The 17,551-nt window shown below is 48.8% G+C and overlaps 1 protein-coding gene and 1 long non-coding RNA gene across 2 annotated transcripts; both read left to right on the forward strand.

Annotated features, from left to right (window-relative positions):
* The first annotated feature begins 592 nt into the window (after window positions 1–592).
* LOC101750261 lies at window positions 593–8,015 on the forward strand. The gene is made up of 3 exons (XR_001470200.3): window positions 593–2,214; window positions 4,845–5,036; window positions 6,046–8,015. It is a non-coding gene; the product is annotated as an uncharacterized LOC101750261 (long non-coding RNA).
* A 2,961-nt stretch (window positions 8,016–10,976) lies between these two features.
* MLN (motilin) lies at window positions 10,977–17,046 on the forward strand. Its single transcript, NM_001397618.1, has 5 exons — window positions 10,977–11,029; window positions 12,940–13,065; window positions 14,522–14,635; window positions 16,040–16,148; window positions 16,907–17,046. Exons 2-5 carry the CDS (start codon window positions 12,949–12,951, stop codon window positions 16,912–16,914), a joined length of 348 nt encoding a protein of 115 aa, NP_001384547.1. The 5' UTR covers window positions 10,977–11,029; window positions 12,940–12,948; the 3' UTR covers window positions 16,915–17,046.
* The last annotated feature ends 505 nt before the right edge of the window (window positions 17,047–17,551 follow it).

Consider the following 17,551-nt stretch of genomic DNA (forward strand, 5'->3'; position numbering starts at 1 on the left):
TAAGTGTTTAACATTGTTTAAGGAGTTGTGGGGAGGAAGGGAAGGGCTTGGGGAGCCCTTTGGAAGAGGGGCAATGGCAGGAAGAGAGGTGGTGAGGTGGGAGTAGGTCCTTTGGATGACTGATGGGAGAAATGGGTTTTTGCTTAAGTCCATGTTGGATAACAGCCTCTGGGACATCCCTGTGTGGCTGAAGGACTCCATTGAAGTGTTTGGGGTGTGAGGAGTACCCAGCTCTGCTTCACTGCCCTTGGGCAAGTTGCTGGGGAAGAGCAGAGAGAGTTTGGCCACACTGTGCTTCAGGTGCCTGATTCAGTGTGAGCACCACATGGTTTGGGTAGGTCTCCATCACAACTGAGCTCTTCCTGTGTGGGTAAGGGCCCCCTACATGCCCGGCACTGGGCAAAGGCAGGAGGGGAAGCTGCTGCCAGCCCAAAGGCTGCCATCTTGGTTAACAGAACACCTTGGGGGCAGTTCGGCTGTGCTGCACCCTGATTGCATTAGAGTGCAAAGGGCTTCATACCCTCTTCTGTCTTCCTTCTGGTCTCCCGAGGAGGTGGTGATGATCAGCTCCCATCTGCATGTCCTTCCCGTCCCAGGTAGCTGGGCAGCTGTTTTGGTTGCAGTTTTGCAAGGATTAGCAGGGCTTGGGAAGGGTCCTTGGCCACAACACTAGAAGTAGCCTGTCAAGGTACTGCAGTTTGCTGGAGAAGCAGAGTATGAATGCAGAGGGGGAAGGAAAGGAAACCTTGATGATGTCCTGAATTTCTTCCAGAGATGGTGCAAAGAGAGCAGCACCAGCTTGTAGGCACTTTGGGGTGGAAATAAACTTCTCCTGGTCTCTTAGCACACATCTTATAGTGTGGGATTCCCATTCCAGAGCACGCAAGACCATGAAACCTTCTCAGCAGGGTCAGCTGTAGCTCAGAGCACCAATGCTCTATCCTGCCAAAGCTCTTTCCCATTTCTTCCTTCTGGGTCATGGGTGCTCCTTCTCCATGAGACCTGCCTAAGGCGCCTTAGTGAAGCTCTGCCATTAATCTCTGACATCTGGTGGTGTTAATGGCCCTGATCTGTTAATGCGGTAAGCTGCTAGCCTCCTTCCTACTGTTGCCCTCCACCAAGGCAACATAGATGGAAAAAAGTCAACAGTGTCTTGCTAGAGGAATGAGGTCTGCAAGACTGGAATGGTTTGGAGGTAGAGGGCAGGAGCAGAAGGCTGAGGGGTGTGGGTAGGATGGATGATGCCCTAATCGCTGGCCCACTGATCCATCTGCACAGGTCAGAGGAGCAGAACTAGGACATGGCAAGAGTAAGTGGGTCACAGCAGCCTCAGGTGCCCTCAGATAAGAGATCCCCATGGGATGTCTGTGCCTTTCAGGAGTATTTCCCCGCACATCCCACAAAACTGCCAGTCATGAAATTCCTAGTCTGGGAATTTTCCAGTCTGAGTCTCCTTTAGACATGAGATCTTCCATGAGGGAAAGAGGTTTGTGTGGTGCAGTCTACACAAACTCTACTTCTCAAAGCTGTCACCTATTTCATGCCTTTCCTGACTACGCTCAGGATTCTGACTCAGCTGAGCATGGGTTTTTTTTGCATATAAAAAAGCACGTGCAGATGTGAATTTCAATTCCAGTGTGCCATTCCCAACTTCTATGGTAGAAGGCAACTCTTCAGATAGAAAGCATCACCGATTGTCCATCTTCAAAAGACGTGGACTTTGCTGTCTGTGCCAGCAGCATATGAAAGATCTGTTTTTTTCTCCAAAGCTTTATATAAAAACATGGATATCTCATGGGAGAGTTCATTTTCACCTCCCAGTGTTTCTTTGTGAGACTTCCTGCCACATTTTATAGCGTCTCATATTCTTCTAAAGGGTAATATAGTTGTACAAAGGAAGCGGGTTTGAGGGAGGAGGAGGTAAAATGAAAGTCTATTTCAGACTGTGCACTGATACTGTGGGAAAGGATCAGTAGGATTATTATTGGTATAATCACCATCATTTATTGATTTCACATTTTTTTGTTTTGTTTTCCTTCGACCAGAGCAAACCTTCTCCTCTCCACATTCCAGCTAATGCATGGTATGACTTTGGCTTCATGCTTGGCACCCAGATACCTTTCACATGCAGGATTGCCAACAGTGGGACCAAGAGGACTTTCACTTGGACTTGACCTGGACTTCTCCCACTCTGGGGAGCTGAACATGGAGCAGGTAAGCCCGAGCCACATGTGCGCTGCTGGAGGGTCTGAGCGTGGCTCTGTCCCTTCTCAGCTGTCCTCGAGGACCCAGCTTTCTCCCTCACAAGCTGAGGTTGGTGTTTTGGCCAATCCCCCGAGGCCGGTGTCGATGTGGATTTAGAGCTCTCTGCAGGTCAGCGGCCACCGGAGCAATGCCGAAGGCCTCGAATCAACTCTGCAGAAGAAAATGACACCAGGGAGGTTAGCTGGTTCCTCCAGGACGTGTCCTGAATGCAACCTCGCTTCCTTCAGTGTCCCTGTCACAGAAATGGAAAGTGATGGCTTTAATTTGGTGTCTCTTAGCAGGGAAACTTTACGGGCTGTCTCCCAGAGAGCTCTCAATTGCTTTCTGCGACTCTATGACAAAGAAAGCAACAGCAAAATTCAGGCCCTGTTTAATGCAGGAGGAGAGGCTTGTTTCTTTGTGTTCGTCCTTAAGAAAGGGAAGGGTTTTCTTCCCTCTTGCAGGCTTTTCTGCTTTGCTAAGCTCTTTGAGATGAGATTCTCTTATTCATTGTTTGTCAGCACATTGCGTGAAGGAGCCCTGAGCTTCTCTGGGCTTTCATGTCCTGTGTAAAGCAAGAAATGATAATTATAATCAAATAACTGAGCTGATACGGTTGGTTCATCGGGCTTCAGCAACGCAGCCATGGGAGGGGATGGCTGGGAGCCCTCTGCTGTCCCTGTCCTTGTGCAAAGCACGCTGCTCACTGCTGCTTAGGCAAAAGCAAAGGAGCAACTTGCCCAGGGAAATATGGAATGATCTGTGGAGCTAGGGGAATGTGAAAGCAACAGAAGTCAGTCCTGAGGCAAGCAGCTGGGCTTAAATTCCATTGATGGACTCATGCACAGGACCTTAAACCTTGGTCACAAGCACCAGATACAAACACTGAATTCAAACTGATGTTGTGTTTGCTTCTGTGCTTTTGGATGGTTCTGCAGTACACTGCTCTGCATCGCTCCTCTGGAGGGGCTCCTTCCTCCTCGTGGGCAGTTGCCCCTGGAAGACCTCACCTCCCCATATCAGATAGCAGCCACATGCGGCCGCTGCGCTGAGCCGCTTACGCCAGGCTGTGAGCTCCCTTACCAGGAAAGGGGTTAAAGCGAGATAAAGCCGGAGCGTTATGGAGACCATATGGAGGGGAAGAAAACCCTTTATCCTGTAATTGGATTCGTTCCCGGCAGCTCCCGGTGGAGGTGAGGCTGAGTGGAGCTGACAGGACGTGATGGGTGAGGCGCTGCCAGCTGCCCCGTCCAAAGCAGGATGTGTGCACGCAAACTTGGAGATCAATCCGTTCCAGGAGATCAAACATTTAAAAGTGTGGCAGAGAGAAGGAGGAGAGAGATGTGTTTGTGGTTTGGTTTGGTTGACTGCTCCTTGCCCAGCATGGGTTAACCTCCCAGACAGCTGTGGCTGTTTGCTGCTCCTCGGGGCTGGCACAGCTGCATCCACCCAAGACAAGGACCTAGTGGTGCAGAGAGGCTCTGTGCCATGCCCTTGCTTCCTTCCTCAAAAATAAGAATGCACAGAAGCCTGTCTCCTGCACTGCTTTCTGCACCAGGAGCTTTGTGCAGAAGGACCCCATCTCCAGGGTTCCAAGCAGGTTCCCTTCACACCCCATCTCCAGGCTCTCACCAGCACAGCTGTGCAGGGGATGGATGCACCAGGGCCAGAAGACAGCTGGGAAGCAGGGAGAGCTTCACCACAGCCACCCACACCTCATGTGTGCAGTGTTGGCAAGCGAGCAGGGCCCCATAACCTCCCCTGCTTTTCCTCCTGCTGCTGATCCAGGTAACATCCCTGCAAGAACCGCAGGATTTCCTTGGAGAGATGGGAATTCCTTGGGATCTGCCATTTCCTTGCCAAGGAGCTGAGCAATCCCAGTTCAATTGCAAACCTGCCCTACTCAGCATGGTGCTGTCAACACCTTTAACTAAGTGCTAAATGAGGGCTGTAGCGGAGTGGGCAGGTTTGCAAGACAGCCTCACCAGCCCTGCAGCACCAGGATGGGCAGCCAGCACTGCCCAGCAAACCAAATCAGCACCGCTACAGTTCTGTCTGTCAGCAGCTGTGCCAGGGAGCAAGCCACACACCATCGAGGGTGATGGGCAATGCAAGTGAGAAGATGCTGCCTGCTGCTGTGAGATCCTTGCCTTGCAAACTGAAAAATAAAAATCAAATCCTTGCTTGGTTTTGTTCTGTTTTATGGGCTCTTCAGCACAAGCAGGAGTTAGCGAGGGGTTGCAGGGAAAGCTAGGGCTCTGCTCTTCGGGCTCTTCCAGGGGCAGACACTGAACTGCAACGTCTGAGAGGCAAAAGGAAGGTTTTCCATTTAACTGAAGGTTTGCAGGAGTGCAGCTCTACCACCTTTGTTCTGTAGCACTTTGCCACAGCTTTGAGAAGGGCTGAGCAGTCAGAAAATGGGGTTTAAGCAAACAGGAATAATCTTTTATTTTTTAATTTGTAAATCCCATTCGAAGTTGAACTGTTATTCCTCAGGGCCTTATTGTGGATGTTTGCAGCCCTCTGCAGCGATGTTTTATACGTGCTGTTTCATTTTGTCGTAACTGGGTCATTTTTTCTTTTTTTTTTTCCATTTCCAGTGCACAGCCCTTGGTTCTCTCTGCAGAAACTCAGAGATTGCTGCGAGAGGGCCAGATGGGAGTAATCTTTTGGGGAAAAGCATGGAGGAAATGCAGGTGGATGCTTTCTTTCTGCTTTTGAAGGAGCTGTCCCTGGTGCTTGGTGGGGCCACCTCTGTGTTCCGCCACTTCTATGGGTCCACGGGCAGCCAGGTGGGTGCTCCCAGCAAAGGCACTTCGGGTCTTCCGAGGAGAAGCCCTCATATCGCTGCCTTGGCCACCAACAGAGCCCTATTCCCTGCCTCATGCCCCACTTTGGGCTCTTATTTCTCTTGGCTGTGCTTGAGGCTGGGCATCCCGCACTAGAATTCATTTTTGTCCTCTTCTTGCTGTCCCTGCTTTAAAGCCTTCTAGAGATTTGCTCCAGTCCAAATGTGTCCCTTCTCTCCCTTTGCCCTTCATCCCATAATTGGATTCATCGCTTCCATCCAGCCCAGCCCAGCTCTCCCCATCCCTTTACATAACGATGCTGGCTCTGGGCTGTGCCTGGCTGAGCTAAGCCTGGTGCTGTGCTTGGCCTCCGGCCATCAAAACCAGTGGAGGGTTTGCACCAATTCCTGTTGCAGGATGAATCTAGTTGTTAGTAAAGCAACTCTTTTCTTTTACAGTTCCTATCCCCTTCCCATTTATTGCCTCATTTTCCTTCCCACATGCAATCTGTGGTCTCGTGCTGTGGCACATCCCTGTGCTCCCACCAGGACTCAGGGCACGTGCTCAAGAGAGGAGGTGAATGCAACAGCCCTGCACAGCTGAGCAAAGTAATGGCAAGATCACCTGGAAAAAATGATTAATTTCCCACTCCTTTCATTAATATTTATTCTCCTTAATTCTCAATCTTTACTGTTCAGTTCTCTAAAGCTTTTGTGGTTGAGAGGCTTTCACTGAGGTTGCTATTCATCACCTAAGCAAAACAGGCACAGATTAAGCAGGTGGTTTGTCAAATCTGAGTCCTGTGCTGGAACCATCACCTGCCTGTACGGACCCACCTATCCCTGCAGATCATTCTGCTTCTGTCTGACTTTTGCAGTGGGTGTTCCCATGTCCTGCAGTGTTTTGCTAGGCTCTGGGTTTCTCCCAGTGTGCTCAGTGTGCACATTATCTTGCCATGTGCAGCCTTTTTCACCCTGAAGACATCTGACCCTGTTTCCTTGCTGCCTTGCAGAATGAATTGCTGTCGTGAACGTCTGAAAGGAGATAAAGCGGCAGCAAACTCTTCTCCCCTGTTGCAGATAAACCACTATTAACAGCCAAGGGTTTCTGGAATGAAAAGGGTGACTCTCCATTGAAAGCAGTGATAAATCCTGGCCATCCAGCATAATCCAGTCCACCGTATCGGGAAATCTCATGGGAGCTGGCAGCACTGAGAGCAGCAAGGTCTTTTCATGCTACAGTTCTCCCGTGGACAGATAATCTCCATGGCCAACAACTGCAAATGCTGGAGGTTGGATCCTGAATGCTATTACCTCGGCTTTTACTCCCCTTCCCTCCTCAGCAAAAGCACTGCTGCCTTCTGCAGGAAGACAGGGTGTACCTGCAAACTTTGCCTGCAAAGGGGATCACAGGCTGCATTCTGTATCCTACGTGAGCAAGAATATCATACATCATCCTCCTGCTGATCTGGCAGTGCAAGCAGCCCTGTAAAGCAGCGATTTAATGTACTTCTCAGTGCCTGAGCTTTTCGTCTTGCTATGCTTAACCTGATGTATTGTTATTTGATGCAGAACAGTAGGGGCAGGTACAAAGAGGTAACATGAAAATAAAAGGTCAGTGGGTGCCTGCTGCATGTAAAGGCTAAATTGGTCTTTCATCAAACCTAATAAATATTCCCTGTGAGTGGGGTGGGAAACTCCTTTCCTGAAATGCTGAAGGGTGTCCCTTCCTGCAGAGCCTCAGCCCAGGGCTGCTGGATGAATGCAGGATGGGGCTGCTCGGTGCGAGGGGACCGCAGTGACAGCCAAGGGAAGAGCCAGGCTCAGCCCCCACTGCGCATGAGGCTGCATTTTCCAATGTTCCTAAAAATATTCCTGAGCCTTCAAGTGCAAAACTGGTGGTTTGGATTTGGAAACCAAAATGGAAACAGATGAGCTGCATCCCATCTTGTTTTCTCACCTCCTCTCTTTTCTCTCTTCACTCGTTCCAGATTGGGGAGAGAATGGCAAAGGACTGACCAAAAATGAAGAAAAACAAAACAAGAAATCATTTTTTTCCCTTATTTTTTTCCCCGTTTGAAAGACTATAATGTTTTTATAAGCAAAGAAATCTGGGTGTGCTATATTTCTTTTTTCTTAAATGGAATGTAACGATTAGGAAATGGGGTACTTTGTCTCCTGATTCTCCTCTACCTCTCATGGAGAAGTGAAATCCACCCAGGCTGTGTCCAGAAGCATTTCATGTTATAACCTTTGCAGGCCTGGAGGTGTGGAGGCAGCAGGCAGAGCTTCCAGGTGCCCCCACTTCTGGGATGTCCATTTCTGGTCAGCTCAGGCTTGGTTTGCAGAGAGGCTTTGCAGCACAGATGTTCCAGGCTCCAAACAATGGATGGAGACCCTCAGGATGCTCTGCTTGCCCAGAGGAACTCAGCAAGGTGCTGGGATGTAACTCAGGGCCATCCATTGCTCTGCTGTGGTGGTGCTGCTCCATCTGGAGATGCTGGTGTTGAGCTTTGTGCTTGCAGGTACATAAGTGTGTCACAACAGGGAGGTGGTGTTGAGATGCTCCTCATCCTCTGCCACACATCCAGAGCCTCCACCTCCTCCCCCATATCTGCACCTAGAAGCTCCCTGCCCTCAGCACAAGGAGCTTCTGGCCATGGGAACCAAGCAGCAGAGTGAGAGGAGAGAGGAACAACATGAGACAAACTCCCCATTAATTCAAGAGATCATTATTAGCCGCTAGAACCAGGAGGGTGAGCTGTTTTGGGGCGTCAGCAGGAGTTAAATCCTTGCTATTGATTCTCTCCCTGCACGGCCATGCATTACCATGAATTACGCCACCGAGGAGAAATGGAAGTGGACGTGAAGCAAAAGTGGGGACGGGAGGGGAATGTTTGCATGCTTAAAATATTTATGCCGCAAATTAACATGTGTTTTAAGCCTGTGATTCTTCAAATATTTATCCAGCATTAATATTTTGAAAACTGCATTAAAATTTGCCACTGGTGCTTTATTCATTAGGAGTATTCGGCAGCCACAGACAGCAGCGCCTGCTAAATCTGTAATGCGTCCATGCAGAGACAGCAGCTGGAGGATGTTGCCTGGGCTGTGAGAAAGAGCTTTCTGCTCCTACTTCCAAAGCAGAGAGCCTGGAATGAGTTCCTTACCCACATCGACTTCAGTCATGACTGCAGATGTCACATTCAGCAGCACATGCGCCGGGTTTTTGACCCAAGCAAAAATAATCTGATGGGAGTGGGGTGAGACCAGTGCTCCCATAGGCACTGGGAAAGGGGAGTTAGGGACTGGGGGAGGCAAACCCATGCAATCCTAAAGGCTGCTGTGGGTCTGGTGGTACTGTGAGAGCAAACCAGGCTCTGCCAAGCACAAAAGCAAGTCGTTCCTTCTCATATATGCCAGCCCCAGGCACATAGGTTTTATATAGGGGAACAGGGGGCAATCTACCCCATAGCAGCTATCGAGGCTATTGCTATGGCTCTGATACTCCAACATTACAGCCTTCACTGGGGGGCACAAAATCCCTGCCCAGGCACAGGGCAGAGCAGAATATGGGATTTCAGCTGCTCGCACTCTGCCTGCTCTGTGCCCGCTGTGGTTGCCTGGGGCTGGAGCTCAATGCTGGCTCCTAGACCTGCTTTTCATGCAGCCTCCCTGCCAAAAAAACCCCAAACACACACTGCGACTTGGAGGGAAAAGTGCAGGACATGGAGACAAATGCTCGGTGCTGCTGGCACAGAGAACTCGCTTTCCCCTGATTCCTTGACATTGCCACTGATACATGGCTTAACAGGCTTCGCAGCCACTGCCAGGTTCCTGTTAAATTACTCCCAATTATGGCAAACGTTTAACTTCACAGAACTGCAAGCAACTCCATTTTGCACATCCGTTTTCTGTGAAGCTTCTCACCTCTGCTGCAATTTTGCTTCATAAAACCAGGAGAGCTTCTGGGAAGCCTAAAGACTTCAAGTTGTTAATGGGACCGCAGCAGGACAGACTTCTCCCATTACGATGCTGGGGGTCAGACTTCCAGCTGTGACTTTTATTTTCATGTATCTTCATTCTGTGTCGGCAATGGGGTGTGCCAAGCCTGTCCTTACGGGCAAATGTAAAGGGAAAATGTGGAGGGGGGGAGTCAGGCCCCTTATTTTCAGTTCTCTTTCCTTTCCCTTTTGAGCACGCTTGCATAACGAAGAGGCAAACCTGGCCGACAGCACCCAGCTAATTCAGATATGATTAATTCTCATTTTCCCTTTTTTATTTTAAAGGTTGCTCTCTCCGACGCGGAAAGCTTCATCACAGATGGGTGGGAAAGCTGCCAGGCAGCCACATTTTTGAGGTAAAAGGGGAAAAGACATGGGAAAGTTTAGTGCTTTGCAGAAGTGACCTTTCCTGGTAATTTGTCACTTCCCAACACCATCTGCTGACTCGTCAGCTGCATCCATCATAACTATAAAAAAGATACTGAAAAAAAAGTCAATTAAAACAGGGATTGGTGTCAAATGGGCTTTGCACAAAATCTGGAGCAAAGGTGGGTAAGAAACAAACCAAGCCAACAACTACCGGCCACCCCCTTCTCATCAGCACACATACCCACCGTCCCAGGGAGGAAAACACTCCAGAAGTTTTATCTCCAAGCCCGCTTTGCTGCCCAGCGACAAGCTGCAATAAATGCACGGGGATCTTAGCGACTGCCATGTCTTTTAAGGAAGAATTTGGCCCAAACTGAGCAGTATTGATTGCAGTGGCAGCAGTGAGCCCATTGTGAGGCCCAGCGCGTGGTGCGGTGTGTACACATCGTATCGACCAGCTGTGATGGAGATAGGTGAGAAAAGACATTTTACAGGCCTGGGCCATAGCTCTTTTCCTCTCGTCTCCAGCAAACATTGCTCAGTGCTCAGCCATCCGGGCAGAACACAGCCACGCTCCCCTGCCACGACGCCCCATGGGGCTGTTTGATGCAGGAGGCTTTCATTGCTTCCCCAGCTCATTTTTTCCTCTTCCATCTCCCCCACTTGAGGCTGCTGCCTCTTGGGATTCCTCGTGCACAGCTGCTGGTTTGTGAGCAGCACCGGGACCTGATCCCAAATCCCCCAGCATCAGCATCTGCCCGATGGCTTTGTGGGACCAAAGGCAACCCTATGAGGTCTTAGACAAACCTCTGTGCCTCATCTGTATGGAGAGAGGTGTTGGTGTACAGTTTTGTCCCTGAGGGGTGTTGATGTGTTCAGGACTGTGAGATGCTGTTATTAAGGGAATGGGCCACAGGAGGACGCAGAATGGACAGATAAATCCCTCATGCTGCCTTGGCATCTCCCCACTGGTCTGCTCACTTTATAAAGCTTTTGGTATAGCTTTAGCACGGATAGCTTTCTTTATTATATCAATATTTAGATCCTGCCAGGGTATTCATTGCCTTAAATCAGTGCTTTCACAATGCCAGAGGGTCAGGCATCATTCTGCCTTGTGCTGATTTTAGTGGCTTTGTTGTTATCGTGATTTGTTAACATTACAGTACAAAGACAATTAAGAATGACATCATTTGACTGCTGACATACCCGCATCACAAAAGCTTTATCCTAGAGGGCTCATGATCTGAATAGACAAGTTAGGAGAGGGGAAGTTCTCCATCTTATAGATGGGGAAGCTGAGGCAGAGTGTGATCTGCTCTCAGTGCCATTTGCAGCTGTGGACCATGCAGAGAACAGCTGCCACCAAAAGACAGCAGCCTGGGAAGGCAGGGATGGGGATCACCCTGGAAACTAGAAACTCTTAAAAACCTGATGCAGATAAAGGTGCTGCCCATCTGCTGCACCCGTTTCCATGCATGCCAGGTAGCTGCTCTGTGGTGCTTAGGAGTGTGGGCACTGTGCAGGCATGTGATTGTGTGTGGGTATATAAGGGCAGGATCCCAGCCGGGTGTGACAAGGCACAAGAAGAGGTCTGGCCTGCAGCATCCCGGGCAGTGCTCTCCAGGTGGGTGCATGCATGGTTTGAGCTTCCATTTGCCAGCTCAGTGGGGTGAGCAGTGTGCGCTCAGATAAGTGCTGGTGTTGTGGGTTGGCTTCAGCAGCTGCTGCTGAACATGAGAGAGCTCTGACAAGGAAGAGGAAACGAAATCAATGTTTAAGCAAGGGGAAAGGTGCTTTCTGCTCTTCTCCCATGGTGGGAGCATCAATTCCATCAATTCCTGCTCACCATGAGCACCTGTCAGACACAGTGAGCCCTGGGTGCCCTCTGCACTTGGGAAGCTGCTTTGAACAGTTCAAACTTAAGTCACAGAGTTCCTACTGACAGTAACAGTTTGATTTTTTGCATCAGCTGAGCTCCATCTTGCCACTGTTCTCACACCAGAACCAGGCAGATGTTCACCCTCCTGCCCCCAGATTGGCATTTCACCCCAAGTTATGCAGCCATAAGGAGAGCTGGGCACTGCTTCACCCAGCCTCGTGTGACCGCAGTGCTTTGTTGTGCTGATTTTGAACCTGGGATCCTTCTGCTTTGTGCTTTCTCTTTGTAGCTGTGAAGCAAATTCACAAACAACAAGGTACGTATCCGCCTGGAGAGGCACTGAGCTGATGATCTCAGGTCTGGAAGACATGTCCTGCTTACAAACTAAGGAAGGGACATGCATAAAAGATATATTTTTGACTAGAGTAATGTGTGGGGGTGTTTCTCTGGAGGAAGAGAGAGAATCAATTCGCAGAGGGCTAGTCAATAAGAGATGAAGGAGGGGACTGAGTTTATCTCTTTGTATAAGGCAGTATTTTATTGCAATCTTAGAATAAATGAAGCCGCACAAGAGATTGATGACACTGAGATAACACCGTGTTATCAGCACATATGCATATCAACACGTTGTATTACAAGGGGGAGAACCTGAGAAAATCCCCTTTTGATCACTGCAGCAACTCCTGGTTTGACAGCTTGGATGTGGGCAGGCAGGGAGGAGCTGCCCTTGTCTGGGTGCCACATCCAAACCCACTCCCATCACCCTCCCTGGCCTGGCACGCAGCAATGGATGGGACTGGGAAGTGCTGCAGAGGGGAATACTTATTAACTTCCACCACCTTCAGTTCAATACTAGCTGATATTTATGTGAAATCTCATTTAGGGGTCAAATTTGACCTAACGATGTCTTTTTAATGGTGTCCAAACAGAGAGGCTTTTGAAACTAATTAAGGATCAGGTTCCAATCAGGTAGAGTGGTTAAGCTGTGGGACCAGACTTCATTAAATGCATCCAGAGAGAATATTTTAATATTTAAAGAGAGCATTTAATGTTTATATAAGTTCTCTTCCCATCTGAAGTCACTGTTAAATCACTTCAGAAGGTAGCTTTTAAAGCCCTTTATACTCGTCTTTTATGGAGCAAGGCTGGCAAACGCCCTTCGCAGCTCTCTTGGACCCAATGAGGCTTATTAAAAGATTGAGCCCATCAGTGCAGGTTTTCAGGGGCAAGAGATATGAAAACAAAATTTAACAAAGCAGCTGTAGTTTGTTCTTTCTCTCCTGCAGCATCACTCCCTCCTTTGCTGTCAGAGGGATTGACGGGAGTGTTTTGCTCTGGATGTATGCAGGTCTTAAACCACTACAGCTGGAGGGCTAAAGCTTGCAGAACAGAGGAGTCTTTAACAGTACTGAAGGGCTGGGCTTTCAGTCTCTGGAGATATTGCTCAAGAACAAATCTGTTTACAAGAAACGGTTTGAGAGCGAATTGTCAGTCAAGATGCTTCTATTCTCAGCTTAGGAGCATCTGGAAGAGTAAATATACCTTTAGTTAGCTGGTGGCTAAATTAGATTGCAACTGATGAAAAGCCAAAGGGATTTCTCATTAAATGGCCCTCTCTGTTATTACCCTGGCATCCTCCTTCCTGTGCTGTTCAGACTCTTGCAATGGCTTCGAAGAAGGCGGTGTCCGGTTTGCTCCTGCTGTACGTGATGTCAGTGCTGGCAGAACAGGCTGAAGGCTTTGTGCCCTTCTTCACCCAGAGCGACATCCAGAAAATGCAGGTAATACATGAGACACGCGCTGGAGAATAACACAGAGGTTTCTTCCTCCTGAGCTCTGCCAGTGCACACCTTGCCAATGTCATCCCCATCATCCACCCCTTCTGTTAGAACAGGAGATGTGACTCTGGCAATCCCTTGCTCGTTCCAAAGCTGAGGGCTATGGGAGATGGCAGAAACAATTTGTAAGGTATGAGACTAGAAAGGAAAATCCGGGACTCCTTTACATGAGAAATAGAAAACCTGTGTAGGATATCATCTGCTGGTAGCAGGTCTCGTTTTTCTTTCTTCCGTGCTAGTGGCTGTAATTTCTGAAAAGGAGCTGCAGCCTCCCATCACCACATTGATGGGTCTTTTTGTTGTAACAAATAATTAACCATCCTCCAGATGGTTGTCACCTCTGGGATGTGCAGAGAGAATGTTTTCCTTTTGATGTGAAACTAATACTGTTGAAAGGTGTCAGGCAGGCAGCCTCAGAGACTGCATCTTCTCCTTAAACACAGCCAAAGGGAGCTTCCCCCGCACACTGCAATCCATTGATACAGGGGTGAAATCTTTTTTCCAATACCTTTTTGCTTGCTGGATAGTGATTTCTTCTTGTGGGAAGCACAGATATCCTTCAGTCTCCTTGAAGGAGAGGACACGGACCCACGCACAGTCCCCAGATGGTTCATACATCGTTACCCTTTTAGCTATGTGTCTGCTGGTGATTGAGGGGCTTCCAGAGGTACGTGGGTGAAATCAGTCTTAGCACACGTTCAAACCAAAGCAAGTGCATAGCAAGCAGTCAGCACGACACTGAGCACAGACAATGATGCATTTTTCGTGTCCTGTCGTGTTGGTTTTATCCCAAAGCAACTTTGTTTTGTTCTATTCAGGTTAGGAAGAAAGGGATGGTCCTGAAGCAAAGTTTAGCCCCATATATGTGATAGGACTGACCTTGCAGACTTCCAAGAAAGGCTGGCAATATGTAATGCATGCACAGAACTCTCTGTTTACAGTGAGGGTGTGCAGGCTTCCATTAAACTTCAGTGCCACTGTGACAGAAGAGAACTAGGACTGGGCCAGTGGAATAGCTCTGTAAGATCAGTAAATCCCTTCCTGCTGACAGCGTTGTCCTGCACAGATCAAAGCAGTTGTCCAGGAGTGTCATGTTTGCTCCAGATCATTGCCTGCAATCCTGTGACCCAGTCTTACACTGAGCACTGCAGCCCTTCCTGCATATCAGCATTACCGTCCCCAAAGCCATTATGACCACAGCTGATGGGTCTGTTCCCAGACACCCACCCAGGGAACCATGCTGCATTGGCTCCAGACAGCAGTTAGACCACCAGTTCCTTGGGTTTTGTGCCCTGTTCCAAGGCACACGGCTGGAGGGCATCACATCACTGAGCATGTTTGGTGCTCACATGATGCTGTGTATCACTGCCTTAGTTTGCTCTCTGCTGTGGGGTTGCAGGAAAAGGAGAGAAACAAAGGACAGAAGAAATCCCTGACACCTCTGCAGCAGCTGGAAGAAGACGACTTCTCTGAGCAACCTGGGGCAGATGTTGACGGGATGAAGACTATCCAGGTACGTTGAACCACGTGGCTCTAAGGATCCTATGAGGACATGCAGTGGGGACAAACAGCCCAAGAGATGTCCCGTGGGTCCTGGCTACAGACGAACACTTGGAGCTGCCACATGAGAAGACAGTGGGTGGTATTATGGAGCTCACAGTCATGTAAAGCAATATCACCCATTTCCTACCAGTTCTGCCAGGCAACCCAGCAAGGATTCATCAGAGAAAAGTTTTACCTCCATGCCATAAATTATCTTAGACACTGAGCAGCCTGGACACCCCTCAGACCCACCTAGCCTCCACCTTCGCACAGGAAGATGGAAACAACATGAGGTCTTTCTTTGCCATTCAGGGAACGCCAGCCAACTGCAAGGCAGTAATTTGTAGCTCAGCAGGTCTGATTTTAACTTGTCACTCTTTCAGGCAGCTCTGCATCAGCTGTCTGGTGTCGCTCACCACCTATCTCACAGCCCTCTCCACTGGCAGGATCTTACTTATAAACTGGGGTCCATGCAGCTGCACCCCCCAAAGGCTGTATACAGAGCAGAAAATTGCCAATTTTAGGGATTAAAGTGTCAGTCTAAGCCCTCAAAGGCATGCTTACTTGGTTAGCTAAGTCTGAAAATTGTGCTTTTCCACTTGAATGCAGGGAGCTCTTTGTCTGGTCAGTGCAGCCGCTCCTGTGGTCAGCAGAACCATCTTCTGCCAAAAAAAGGAGTGCGAAGGTCCAGCCCAAACCACAGGACAGGCAGAGAGGCCATGGAGTTTGGCCAACACGCAGGTCAATGTGCAACTGCTCTCCCAAACGTGGTGCACCAGCGATCAATAAAAGGATTTAAACAGCAAGGATTCACAGCTCAAAGCATTAAATAACTGGCACTTCCCAGTACCCAATGCCCATGCAACCATGAGCCCTCCTGTGCCTCCAGCCATGACTGGAACAACTCTATTTACTTTGGGTACATCTGAGCCACGGCTCACAGCCGGTCAGGCTGCAGGCAGGGTGATGTCTCATCCTCAGCCTCTTTTTATGCAGGATGCTTCACCAGCATCAGTAAAGCTGATGTTTGAAGGGTCAAGGTGTGAGATAGTGGAGGATTATAAGGTGTAGAAATGATTTTTCTTCTTTACAGTCTCTGTTGCCAGTAGGTGCCTTTATCTGTATTTCTGAGTCAGACTAGAGATGATCCAATATACGAAAGCTCTGGCACTTTGAACGGCACACAATTGCATCGGCAGTAGATGGGGCTGACTCCAAAACACTGTTTTTTTTTCCCGATATAATGATCATCCTCTTCCTCCCACACCAACCCTAGACCCTCTACTGACGTGAGCAAAGTGGGGTTGAAGCACCCCGACCTGCCTGCCCATGCTCTGCTTCACTCCTCCTTCTGATATTCTTCTTTCCTCTGCAGCTAGCTGTTCCTGTCAGAGCTGGGATGTGGCTCATACTGAGGCAGCTGGAAAAATACCAAGGTGTCCTGGAGAAACTGCTCACGGAGGTGTTACAGGACACCCCAAACGGTACTGGCAGGGGGTTGATTTCTGCCTTGGGAATTCTGCCTTTCTCTCCTCTCACCAGCTCATCATCATGGAGATATTTATATTCCTCAGAAGGGCTTTTGTGTCATGTTTGCTCACTTTACAGAGTCCTCAGATACCCCACTCTCTCTCATGTACACACTTTTCTTCTGGGAAGGTTATATGCTCTCTTAGAGTGCTGCCTGTGTCCTAGAGATGATGTTGGCTGTTAGCAGCATTGCAACAGCTTCCAGCTGCTTCCTACCTCCCTACTCCTCCTTCTCAAAAGTCCTCAGTCTTTAGGGTGCAATTTCCAGCAGAGCTTATAATGCAACCTGCACAGGTGAGGCACCTCAGCACCTGCAGCCGTATATGAACACATTGCTCCCTGCACAGGGGCTTATCGTGAGTGAATTAGCTGCAGCTAAAGGTGTTGAGTGCTAACAAATCCAGCCCTGTGATCTGCTCTTAGCGTTTGGGAATTGCAAAAGGAAAAATCCAGGTGCATGCTGGATGCAGCTATTCCAGATTTGGAAGGTGATGGAATTCTTACCAGTGTTCTCTCTGGACCTTTGTCTGATTTGGACTTAAACGCCCCCAACAAAAGGGTCCTTTCATCTCTGTGGGAGCTGCTGTTCTACTTTGTCTGTGCTGATTTCAGTTTGCCTCCTTGCTCTTTAGGTGAGGAGCCGAGGAGGAGGAAATGATATATAAAGCATAATGACAAATTTTAAGGACACTTGTTCTTTCTTCTCTTTCAGCTGACTGATATCAGCAGCATCAGAAGAAAAAGAGATACAGCTTGGTGAAGCTAAAAGACTCCACTTATGTACATGAAATCTGTAAAAGAGATTAACAACAAAATCTGAGGTGAGATAATAAAATGCGCAGTATAATTAAACGAAGGATTTGTGCCTTTTTTCAGCCAGATGGCAAGCAGCAAGTGTGGGAAAGATAAGAAGGAGGGTTTCCAGTTCTAGAGAAATCATCGTCCTTCTGACAAGTGCAAAGCATGCTGGAGAGCCTGAGTAATTAATCTTTGCAAACTAATAGGTTTTAGGCCTCCCTTTTGGCAAGGAGAGAAACTGAGGCACAGTTACAGGGCTACCAAGCCATGCCAGTGCCAGGAGCATAGGACTGGGAGTGCTGGGAGCCCAGTGGGAGCCCTCACCCAGCTCTGCTCGCAGGAGGTCACCCCCACACAGCCAGCAGAAAGCAGCTGTGCTCTTCCTACCTGCAGTCTTAACCCCCTCTTGCTCACCCAGGCTACATGAACAACATCACAAGGGACACCCATAGCTATGATGTGAACGAGACACAGTGTCAAGCAACACAGAGCTCCAACATGATTTCTGGCTCTCAAACAAATCTAGATGTGACATCGTTAATTCCGCTTGAACATATTG

The sequence above is a fragment of the Gallus gallus genome, chromosome 26, assembly GCF_016699485.2.
Source record: "Gallus gallus isolate bGalGal1 chromosome 26, bGalGal1.mat.broiler.GRCg7b, whole genome shotgun sequence".
NCBI classification, from domain to species: domain Eukaryota; kingdom Metazoa; phylum Chordata; class Aves; order Galliformes; family Phasianidae; genus Gallus; species Gallus gallus.